This window comes from Cetorhinus maximus, chromosome 9, assembly GCF_964194155.1.
Source record: "Cetorhinus maximus chromosome 9, sCetMax3.hap1.1, whole genome shotgun sequence".
In the NCBI taxonomy this organism is placed as follows: domain Eukaryota; kingdom Metazoa; phylum Chordata; class Chondrichthyes; order Lamniformes; family Cetorhinidae; genus Cetorhinus; species Cetorhinus maximus.
In genome coordinates, this window is record NC_135887.1 from 133,465,669 (window position 1) to 133,478,449 (window position 12,781).

The following is a 12,781-nucleotide window of genomic DNA, read 5'->3' on the forward strand; positions in this document are numbered from 1 at the left end:
CACCAAAATGCTTTTGTATTTGAACTGAGTGTCTTGGTCTTTCCCTCAGACCTTGACCATATAAAACAGGCTGAATTTTTGTTCTCAGGCCCTAATCCCACCTCCCTGAGGAAATGCAGCTTGGAAACCCACAAGCCCTGATGCTGGGACAGGGCGATTTTTCAAGTGGCTGTCTCTTGGAGTTTAGGCAGACCAAGCAATGGTGCATTATTTTACCATTTAATCATCTGCATCGCTACAAATGGTTGTTAATTTTATATTCATTTTGATTAGTGCATATGTGAAGATGAGTATACTGCATTGTCACCTGAGGAATACATACAGAGGGAAAGATACAAGGACACAATTTGTTACCAAGCTGAACTCCTTTGGTAGATCAGGATGTAGGTAGATTGGCTTCTGATCCATATCAAGTTTTATCAATGACCTTATGTGAAAAATTAAATCCAATCCAGATTAATTAAAGGCTCAAAATTTTGGTAATGAGTTTTGAAAGTATTAAAATAGCATTATGATCCTTTTAAACTCTGATATTATTTGCAGCTGTCATAATGTGACCAGTTTTTAAAAACAAAATTGTATATTCGATTTTCTGTATATTCTTTGAAGTAACAGGGGTTTGATGAAGGTTATGGGTCGATGTGTATATGAACTTTTCCGAAAGATTTTTTACAGAAGTACCACAGAATAGACTTGCTAGCTAAATTGGAGCCCTTTTGGGGTTAAAAGTACAGTGGCAGTGTGTGTTTGAAATTGACTGAGAGAGCAGAAAGTAGTGGTGAGCGGCTGTTTTTTTGGCTCAGACTGGAGGAAAGTACATGTTCGTAGCTGCTGGAATTCAATATTAAACTGCTACTCTTTTTGATACATATTACTGATCTGGACATGGGCAGACAGGGCATAATTTCAAAATTTGCAGATGACATAAAACTCAGAAATTTAATCATCAGTGAGAAGGGCATAAACAAGCTGTTGAAATAGACAGACAAATGGTAATTGCAATTTACTGCAGACAGTGAGAGGCATTTTAGTAGCAAAGATGCAAAATAAACTAAGCGCTACAATTTTAAAGGAATAGAGAGACACCTGGGAGTTTATCTAGTGTTGTAAGTGACTGACAAGTTGAGAAGCCTGTTTTTTTTTTAAAAAAGGATTTGATCTTATAAATGGAGCAGAGTGTGCTCACTAGTTAGGCCCCATCTAAAGTATTGTGTTCAGTTCTGGGTATTGTACTTTAGGAAGGATGTCAAGTGCAGAGGAGATTTGCTAGAATGGTACCAGGGATGTGGGACTTTAACTTTGAGACTAGAGAAGCTTAGAGAGGCTAAAAGGTAATTCAGTAGAGGTGTCCAAAAACATGAGGGGTTTTGATGGAGTGAATAATGTTTTCAGTGGCAGAAGGGTCAATAACCAGAAGACATGACTTGAGATAATTGGCTAGAGAAACAGGTGAGATGAGAAATTTTATTACATAGCACGTTATCTGTAATGCACTGCCTAAAAGAATGGTAGAAACAGATTCTACAATAACTTTCAAAACAGAATTAAATAAATACTTAAAGGTGAGCTGGCACAGGCACAATAGACTGAATGACCTCCAAGATTCTATATTCCTGATGCTGAGTATTATAAAGTAGAATTGGAGAAATGTGTAGATCCATAGCTTGTTATTATAAATTGTTATTTTAATGAAATGTGATTTTCTTGCAATTTTGGTCTTCGATGTCCTTCATCAGTATTCATTGCATTGTGTTAGGCTATTGTGTTGCCAACTTTGAGCCAGATTATAATTTTCTTTAGTATAATAGCTGCAAGCAATCAGTGTATAATTGCTTATTGATGTATATCAGTAAAGGAGGGTTTTGTTTTGAGATGTTTTGTGGTTGTTATATTTGGGTGCATTGAAATCACTGTAAAGCTATGTCGAAAAATTCTGAGTTGTTGACCTTTTTCCTTTTCCAGAATGCTTCAGAACAACCAGTTGAAAACTGTACCAAGTGAAGCCCTAAAAGGACTGTCTACACTACAGTCACTGTAAGTATTACGTTGCAGCTCCATTTTAGCTATTTTCCTCACCAACTGAAACACTCTTGAAGTGATTCCAGAATAATTCTTTCATGTTGTTCAAAGAGCTATATAATTTGGCACTGACAATAGATTCTGTAATGACTTACAATGTATTTCTTTCAGATTGAGGGGTAGGTCATGTCCATTTTGTTTATTTTCTTGTGTTAATTTATGAAGTTTTAAATCAGTACAAAAGGCTGCTTTTATTTACTTTTATGTAGACTTGATTCTTATAATTTTGTCCATTAAAATTCATGAATAGGTACCACATAGAGTGCAGACTGTTATTCACAGGAATTAACCTACATACTTGCATGCTACAGTACTGCTAACCTCGTACTTTTGGGGGTACAAGCCACAGCTACCCTAAGTAAATCTCTTGAATTGTGGATCACTTGTAAAGAAGCCAGATAATGTCATTAGCATGTAGTACACAAAAAACTTGTTTGCAGTTCGACCTTTTTCTGATACTTGATAGGTACAAAAATAAAGGAAGGTATTGGAACATACTTTTTGTTAAGTAAACTTGCCAAATATTAGAGAAATAAGTATATCTGCAATGTAGAAAAATGCTATGAGTAGCTTGTGTCGTTTAAAAGGTTACAAAAATTGTTTATTACAGATATTGTTGTGTAAAAGTTGAATTGTGTTCATACCTACATGCACAACTTGGCCAGCAGTGTAAATGCAGTAACTCCATTCAATACATGCAGTAATTGAATTGCTGGTCCAATTATGGCACCAATGTTGAGGTGACTTTTAGTTCACCAAAATTTGACCAAATTGTATTTGACACTTAGATGTTTAGTGCCACAGACATCTAAAAATGTAGAAAAGCCATGAATCATTTTGATTTGGGTCAAAAGAAGAGGCATGAGAGGACACTTGTGTGGACATGGACCAGTTGAACTGATGGACAGTTTCTCTGCGGTACTTTCTATGTAAGAACATGTGGCCCACAGCTAATGATAGACCATGGACTGAACTGCTCAGTGCAGTTATAGTAAATGTACTCGTGTACTAAGCCATGTTGTACATTTATACAGTGAGCCATTGTGGTAACCCTAGGATATTTTCTTGATGTGAAAAGTCAGTTTTTAAACATAAATTGAGGATTTGACATTGCAGTGACTTGCGCATTTTATTGTACATTAAAGCAAATGCTAATTTGGTTTTTCTATTGAACACACGAAATAGGAGCAGAAGTAGGCCATTTGGCCCCTTAAGCCTGCTCTGTCATTCAATAAATGATGGCTGATCTGTTTGTCTTTCGAATTCCATATTCCCATCTACCCCTGATAACCTTAGATTCTTGTTAGGCAAGGGAACCAATCTACTTCTACCTTAAAAATATTCAATAACCCCACTTCCACTGCCTTCTGAGGCAGAGTTCCAATGTTGTACAACCCTCAAAAAAAAATTCTCCTCATCTCTGTCCTAAAAGGGTGACCCCCTAATTTTAAAACACTGCCCCCTAGTTCTGGACTCATTTACAAGAGGAAGCATCCTTTCCACGTCCACCTTGTCAATACCAGTCAGGATCTTTATACCCAAATCAAGTCACCCCTCACCCTTCTAAACTCCGGTGGAAACAAGCCCAGCCTGTCAAACCTTCTCTCATAAGACAACCCGTTCATTCCAGGTATCAATCTAGCAAACCTCCTCTGAACTGCCTCCAATGTATTTATAATCCTCCTTTAAATAAGGAGACCAAAACTGCACACAATATTCAAGATGTGGTCTCAACAATGTCCCATATAACTGAAGCATAACATCCTTACTTTTAAGTTCAATTCCTCTTGTAATAAAGGATAGCATTCCATTAGCCTTCCTCATTCCTTGCTGTACCTGCATACTAATTTCTTGCAACTTATGTACTAGAACACCCAGATCCCTCTGCACCTCAGAATTCTGCAGCCATTATCCATTTAAGTAATACTTTGCCTTTTTATTCTTCCTGCCAAAGTGAACAACTTCACATTTTCCCACATTATACTCCATCTGCCAGATTTTTGACCACACAACCTATCTATATCTGTCTGCAACCTCCTTATGTCCTCTTCAGAACATACTTTCCTACCTATCTTTGTGTCATCTGCAAATTTAGCTATCATACCTTCACTCCCCATATCGAGTCATTGATGTAAATTGTGAAAAGTTAAGGCCCCCGCACAGATCCTTGCATCACATCCTGCCAATCAGGAAAAGACCCGTTTATGCATACTCTTCATAAAACCATACTATCTCTTCCCGATCACTTTGAGTTTCTCTAAGTGTGCAGCTATAACCTTCTTAATGATTGACTCTTACACCTTCCCCACAACAGACGTCAAGCTAACTGGCCTGTAGTTTCCTGTTTTCTGCCTCCCTTCCCTCCTCCTCCAACAGAGGGATTATGTTTGCTATTTACCAGTCTAATGGAAGCTTTCCAGAATCTGGTGAATTTTGGCAAATTAACACCAACCCATCTGCCACCTCATTAGTCACCTCTTTTAATGAAGTCCATCAGAACTCGGAGATTAGTCATCCCGCAGCTCCATCAGTTTGCTGAGTAGCATTTCCCTAGTGATTGTAATTTCACCAAGTTCCCCTCTCCCTTCCACCGCTTGATTTACAGCTATTACTGGAATGTTTTTTGTATCCTCTATAGTGAAGACAGAAGCAAGTATTTGTTCATTTCATCTGCCATTTCCTTATCTAACATTAACTACCCACTGTCAATCTCTAAAGGACCAACACTCACTTTGTTTAATCTTTTTAAACACCTGTAGAAACACTTGCTGCAAGTTTTTACATTTCTAGCTAGCTTCCTCTCATACTGTAACTTCTTTCTCCTGATTAACCTTTTAGTCATGCTCTGCCATTCTTTATATTCTGACCAGTCATCTGACCTGCCACTCATCTTTACGCAGTTATATGCTTTTTCCTTGAGTTTGATTCTTTCCTTAACTTCTTTAGTTAACCACGGGTGGTGGGTCCTCCCCTTAGAATTTTTTTATAGCAGGGATATACTTATTGAGTATTTTGAAATATCCTCTTAAATGTGTGCCACTGCTTCTCAGTTGACCTATCCCCTGGCCTGGTATCTCAGTTCACTTCAACTAGTGCAGCTTTCATGCCCACATCGTTGCCTCTTTTAAATTTAAAATACTAGTCTTAGATACACTCTTCTCTCCTTCCAACTGAATGTAAAATTCAATCATATTATGGCCGCTGCTACCTAGGGATGCCTTCACTCTGAGGTCATTAATTAATCCTGTCACATTAGATAATACCAAGTCTAATATAACCTGTTCTCTGGTAGGTTCCAGACCGTGCTGCTTTAAGAAAATTTCTTGAAAGCATTCTGTGAATTCCTTGTCCAGGCTACTACTGTCAGTTGATTTTTCCAGTTTATATATAGATTGAAATCACCCATAGTTATTGCTGCCCCTTAATCACAAGCACCCAATATTTCTTCTTGTATACTTTGTCTTACATTGTGGTTACTGTTGGGGGGCCTGTAGACCATTCCCACTAGCGATTCTTTTCCCCTACTATTCCTCATCTCCACGCAAGCCCATTCTACATCCTGCTTTCCTGAACCAAGATCATCTCTAACTATTGTACCAATGCTATCCTTGATCAACCTTGCTACCCTTCCACCTTTACCTAGTTTCCTATTCTTCTTGAATGTCATATACCCTTCAATATTCAGAACCCAATCCTTGTCATCCTGTAGCCACATCTCTGTAATGGCTACCAGATCATATCTATTTACTTCAATGTGCAGTATCAATTCATTTACCTTGTTATGAATGCTATGCGCATTCAGTTACAGAGCCTTTAGCTTTGTCTTTGTTATCTTTGTAACATTTAACCTTCACTAGTGGTGCATTCATAGGTTTTATCTCTTTGTCCTGTCCTGCCATTCTATGACCCTCATTTCCCATATTTGCTCTCCTGCCTTGAATCTACCCCTTGATTTGCTACATCTACCCAAGCTTGATCCCTCACCCCTCCCTTGTTTAGATTAAAGCCTTCTCTATTTCCCTAATTTTGTGATTCACAAGAACACTTATCCCAACACAGCTCAGCTGTAGACTGTCCCAATGATATAGGCCCCACTTTTTACCAGTACTGATGCCAGTGCCCCACGAACTGGAACCCACTTCTCCCACACCAGTCTTTGAGCCACGCATTCATCTCTCTAATCTTACTTGCCCTAAGCCAATTTGCACATGGCTTAGGTAATAATGCAGAGGTTCTTACCTTTGATATTCTGCTTCTTAATTTGGTACATAGCTCTTCATGCTGACTATGCAGAACCTCTTTCCTTGTCCAGCCTATGTCATTGGTACCTACATGGACCACAATGACTGGATCCTCCCCTTCCAACTGCAAGTTCCTCTCCAGCCCTGAGCAGATATCCCAAATCACAGCACTGGGCAGGCAACACAGCCTCCTGAACTCTTGTTCTTTGCTACAGAGAATAGTGGCAATCCCCCTCACTATACAGTCCCCTACTACCGCTACATTCCTGTTTCTTCCCCTCGCTTGAACGGCTTCCTGTGCTATGGCCAGCCTGCTCATCTACCTTGCAGACCTCGCTTCAATCCACACAGGTTATGAGCACCTCAAACCTGTTTGACAATTGCAAAGTCTGAGGCACCTCCACTACTATCTGCTTGGTCCCTTTACCTGTCTCTTACATGGTCACATCCTCCTGCCTCTGACCACTGACCAACTGACCAAAACAGACAATCCTATTCTAAGAGGCGTGACCGTCTTCTAGAACAAAGTATCCAAGTATTTTTCATTCTCCCTTGTGTTGTGCAGTGTCTGCAGTTCAGCTTCCAGATCAATAATCCTGATCCAGAATTCCTCTAGCTGCTCACGCTTTTTCTGCAGATGTGTTTGCCATGGATCGCCTTGACATCCAAAAGCTTACACATTCCACAACTGCAACATAACACCTGTCCTGCCATTGTTACTCATGCTATTTAGTTAACTTAATTTAATTACTCTTAATTAACCTAGAATAATTCCTATGTATACCACACTTCTTTCCCCCCGTGCACTGAATTCCCTAATGCCTAGTGAGCCTAATGCTCTACTCACTCGGTCTTTGCCTCCCTCCGGCATAGTGGCCTGCCTCTTTGCCTGCCCCTTACTGATTGAAGTTAAGAAATGTTCACTATATATTCCATTTATAAATTTAAATGAAGCAATTATTTATTTCAAGGTAGCTTATTTCAAAGTGATCGGTTTCCTTCAGGTTTAAAACAAATTTCTGAACGAGGTTTTTCTGGGAAAAATGTTTTGCACATGTTTGTGAATAGAATGATAATCAGAATAAGGTTTTTTATGTAATTTAAGCTACTAAACCAAAGAGACAGATTATGTATCTTTTTGCCCCTGAAGTCATTACATATATGTAGCATTTTAAAATATTAGCATGTTCCTTCACAGCTTTGGGATTTGAAAATTCTTCTTTTGGTGACTGTCTGAATGTGTCACTAATTTTATCATGAGTGCACAAGTTTAAATGTGCAACTCATTTTCTGCTAAAATTAATTTAGAAGCCTAGTGACTAATGTTTTATTACACTCCAAGAATGGTGTACGTGGGTTCATTATATGTATTTCCTCAGGACTTAGATCCTGAGATTTATTCATTAAGAAATAATAAATTGTAAACAGTCAACTTCAGCCTAATTTATGTTTCATACAAATTTCTCATTACTTATTATTCTTGTAGCTTATGCCCCTATTTATAAAACCCAAAAAACTGCAAGGTTTTATAAGATTATGTTTTGGGACTGTCTTTAATTTAGGGTAAAGTGGAGGAATGAAGGTGGTCATGTGACCTATTTTCAGTTGTGCTGACAGCAAGCCTAGGAGGCTTGGTTGTTAAAAGGGCGGGAGGTTTGTGGGGAGGGCGGGCAGCAGGTTGTTTTACTGGGGACAAGATTAAAGATATTCACACGTGTAAATAAAGACCAGAGCAGCTGTGCTGATGGTAGGTAGACCGTTATAAAGGCAAAATACTGCGGATGCTGGAAATCTGAAACAAAAACAAAAAGTGCTGGAAGAACTCAGCAGGCCTGACAGCGTCTGTGGAGAGAAAGACGGAGTTAACGTTTCAAGCCCGTATGACTCTTCTTCAACTGAAGCATATGGACTCGAAACGTTAACTCTGTCTTTCTCTCCACAGCTGTTGTCAGACCTGCTGAGTTTTTCCAGCACTTTCTGTTTTTGTTGTGGGTAGACTGTTAGTCTCCAAGTCCCAGGAAAGCTTTAGGAATGTCAGGCTGTGTAAACAGTTATATATCAAACTGTTTAATTAATTCTAAGATAGAATGAAGTTGGGGATCTTGGGGTTCTGGAGGATAGTTAATGAGCATTTCTTGGATACAAGGCCCATGTGATTCACGTTGCCATGGGGATGGACTTCGAGATCAGAAGATTCCATAGGATGCCATTGTAGGATCGGGTTACAGGTTTCCCTAAAAATATCACTCAACCCCTCAGACAGGATCAGTCTGCAAGAATCAGAGAGAGAGAGAGGGGCAGCAAGTCTCTATGGTTCACCACGCAAAATGCGGGTGGGAGCTCGTGCTTGGATTGAAGAGAACGAGATTTGAGGGTTTAAACGAAGCTGGAAGATTTGCCTAACTTTGGTTAGAGGGATCTCCAGGGTAACCCACACCATGAAACTCCGTTCAGAGATTAGGAGTTATCTGGCTGGAAAAGGAAAAAGGAGCTAAGAATCATTTTGGACTGGTTCCAGGAGAATGAAATGTCTATTAAAAGGACAGAATAAAGTATAACCATAGAGAGAGATTTAAATGTTAAATGGGGGAATCCTTTCTGTAGTTTAGAGTATAAGTTGCTAACTGAAATAGTGTTAAATCAATGTTGCTTTAAGTTTGTGTGTTACAGTGAAGGTCTAAAAATGTGAGATCTTGTCATGTGATCCTTTCAGCAATTCTCTGAAGGATTGAAATTTTTTTTAAATTTTATCAGTCTCTACGGGGATCACAACATTTGTGTTTCAAACCTTAGGAGCTATTTTTTTGCCGATTCCCATTGCTAGGTGATAGGAAACCAAACCCTTCTTCATCCCAGTTTCAACTCTAGCTTTGCGTCCCATTCTACCCCTGCTCCAGCTCATGCTGTTGACTACTCCGCTGCTGTACTCTCTGTGTCCCTTTTACCGCCCTGACTAATATAATCTCTCACTTTTTCCTTGGGTTAGTAGTGCCCCTCAAGCTAAGTATAACCAATTCTCTCTCTCCAATGGAGAGAGATGCCTATGGTCCTTGTTAATCACCTATGAGTGAGTAATATCACAGGAATCTGCAAATACATTTCAAACAACTTTTATTGAAATGGCAATTGTAAAATAAGAGAGCAGGTTTTTAATACCAAATTAATACCAATTTAACACAAAATTGGTCAATTTGTACAATTTGGCATTATACCTTTGAACTATTTGTACAAGAATATAAAGGGTACAATTATTCTCCAAAGTATTGCATTCAAATATGCATCCATCACACTTGGCCGATTACCAATCCTCTGCAGAGTTCAAATGAATTAAACTGTGGTTTTAATTCTTATTACAAGATGTGTCAGCCTTAGACCAGTGTTAGCAGTTGACCCCGAGTTCTCTTTTTTTTTTATTCCTTTATGGGGTGTGAGCGTTGCTGACAATGCCATCACTTGTTGTCCATCCTAACTGCCCTTGAGAAGGTGGAGGTGAGCTGCATTCTTGAATTGCTGCAGTCCATCTGGTCCAGTTACATCCACCATTAGGGAGTTCCAGCATTTTGACCTAGCAACAGTCAAGGAACAGCCTCCAAATCAGGATTGCGTGTGGCTTGGAGGGGAACTTGCATGTGGTGGTGTTCCCACCTGCCTGCTGCCCTTGTCCTTCTAGGCACCAGAGGTCACAGGTTTGGAAGATGTGTCAGAGGAGGATTGGCAAGTCACTGCAGTGCATCTTGAATATGGTGCACACTGCAGGCTCAAAGGGCCGAATGGCTCCTAAGTCCCGTGTATGCCGGTGATGGAGGGAGTGAATGTTTAAGGTGATGGATGTGGTGCCAATCAAGCGGGCTGCTTTGTCCTGAATGGTGTCGAGTGTGAGTGCTGTTGCGGCTGCACTCATCCAGGCAAGTGGAGAGTATCCCATCACCCTCCTGACTTGTGCCTTATTGATGGTGGACATGGTTTCGGAGTCAGGAGGTGAATTAGTAATCACAGAATTCCCCATTTCTGGCCTGTTCTTGTAGCCACAGTATTTATATGCCTGGTCTAGTTCAGTTTCTGGCGAATGTCACCCCCTGCTAGGAGGTTGATGGTGCAAGATTCAACAATAGTGATGCTGTTGGACATCAAGGGAATATGGTTAGATTCTGTCTTACTGGAGATGGTCATTGGCTGGCACTTGTGTGGCACGAATAAGTCCAAAGGTTACAATTCAAGTCCCACTCCAGAGACTTAATCACAAAATTGAGGCTGACACACAGTGCTGTACGGGGAGTGTGTTACACCATCAGAGACACTGCCTTTTGGATGAGATATCTGCCCCCTCAAGTGGATGTATAAAATCCCATGGCAGTCTTTTCCCTGATGTCCTGACCAACATTTAGTCCTCAACCAACAACACTAAAACAGATTATCTGATCATCTCATTGCTAAACATAACGTAAGAAATAGGACCAAGATTAGACTATTTGGCCCCTCAAGCCTGCCTCACTATTTACTAAGGTTGTGGCTGATCTAATTGTGGCTTTAACTCCACATTCCTACCTGCCTCCCATAACTTTTGACTCCAAAAATCTGTCTTAGCTCAACCTTGAATACATTCAATGACCCAGCCTCCACTGCTCTGTGGGTAGTGAATTCCAAATGTTACCGACGCTTTGAGAAGAAATTCCTCCTTATCTCCACCTTAAATAGGAGACTCCTCATTTTGAAACTGCCCCCTGGTTCTAGATTCCACCACAAGGGGATCTTTTCAGCACCTACCTTGTCAAGCCCCATCAGAATCTTGTATGCTTCAATAAGATCACTTCTCACTCTTCTAAACTCCAGTGAGTGTAGGCCAACCTACTTACCCTTTCCTGATATTGCTGTTTGTGGAACCTTGCTGTGTGCAAATTGATTGTTGCATATCAAACATTGCTATAGGGACTGTACTTCAAAAGTGCTTGTGAAGTTCTGTAGGCAGTCTGAGGTACAAAAGGTGATATAGAAATGCACAACTGCTGAATCTACTGGGTGACCCAGACGGTACAGTGCTGTTGAACACTCATCAGTCTCGGCCCCCTTCTAAATTAGTCCATGAATCCAGGTGAAATGAGGGAGAGTATTTTTCAGATCTGTTACTGCATAGGTCATTAATATAATTTTTTTTTATTCATTCATGGTATGTGGGCTTCGCTGGCTGGGCCAGAATTTATTGCCCATCTCTAGTTTCCCTTGGGAAGGTGGTGGTGAGCTGCCTTCTTGAATCGCTGCAGTCCATGTAGTGTGGGTACACCCACAGTGCTGTTAGGAAGGGAGTTCCAGGATTTTGACCCAGCGACAGTGAGAGAACGGCGATATATTTCTGAGTTGGGATGGTGAGTAACTTGGAGAGAACTTCTAGGTGGTGGTGTTCCCATCTATCTGCTGCCCTTGTCCTTCTAGATGGTAGTGGTTGTGGGTTTGGAAGGGGCTGTTGAAGGAGCCTTGGTGAATTCCTGTAGTGCATCTTGTAGAATTTGTTTTGGTCTGACTGGACCTTCTTCCATAACACACACAATTTCTAATTTGCAGCTTGTACCAGGACTCTGGTGATGATTAAATTTTGAATCTGATCACAAGTGACAACCTGCTTTTAGCCACATAACCTAAGTGCATTATGCCAGCAATCTAGGGAGGGAAGGAGTTGAGCACTGCAAATAAGTTTGTTCTCAAACTTCGCCAGTATTGAGTAATTATAGTCATCACTTGCCAACTGCCAATATGTTATGCAATCTGATTCAGCATTTGCAAAGCATGTAAGTTGTTTTAAAGAACAAAAAATACTTGTTTGTTCCCAAAAGATTTTGTTGTATTGAGGTAGGCTTTTCTACAACAAATGGTATCCAACATCCAGATTTCAGTTTTTATTCATGGGAAAAGCTGTAGGACTCATATAAGTGCACCTAGCGATAGTGGTGGAATTTAGAATGATCTGTTTTGAACTGATCAGCTGTTTTTGATATTGCATGCTCATAACAGCAGGGTATGAAGTAACTTTTTTTAATTATGTATAAGTTTGAGTGGTTAGTGTGTTTTAGGTGTGTCTATAAATATGGTCAGCATGGTTACGTCTGTTCCCAGATGTCAACTATCATTTCTGCATATGGGAACCTATGGCCCTACTGGAAGCTGTTGAGCTGCAACTTGAAGTTGGGAATTTCTTCCAAAGATGGCAAATTTTTTTTGTCTTATTATGTTTCTGTTGACTACAGTTACAGAAGCAGTTTGAGTAGCCCCAGCAAGGAGATTGTTTAATTTCAGCCTTATCTTTGCCCATGTTTCTCCATATAATTTGAAAACAGCTAATGCAGTAACAATTGAACGATTTCTCACCACTTCCTCATCCTTTCTATTTGGTCTTCTTCTCCCCTCTCTCCATCTGTGGCATGCAACAGACCTATGATTGCGAATTAAGCCACATGTATGTCTGCATGTTT

At 40.1% G+C, this 12,781-nt stretch overlaps 1 protein-coding gene across 1 annotated transcript in view; it reads left to right on the forward strand.

Moving 5' to 3' along the window:
- lgr4 (leucine-rich repeat containing G protein-coupled receptor 4) overlaps nucleotides 1-12,781 on the forward strand; it is a 134,004-nt gene that overhangs the window by 71,047 nt on the left and 50,176 nt on the right. Inside the window, exon 4 of the mRNA XM_078549547.1 lies at nucleotides 1,963-2,034. Within this exon, the coding sequence (XP_078405673.1) occupies nucleotides 1,963-2,034 (72 nt within the window). The remainder of the gene's footprint in view (nucleotides 1-1,962; nucleotides 2,035-12,781) is intronic.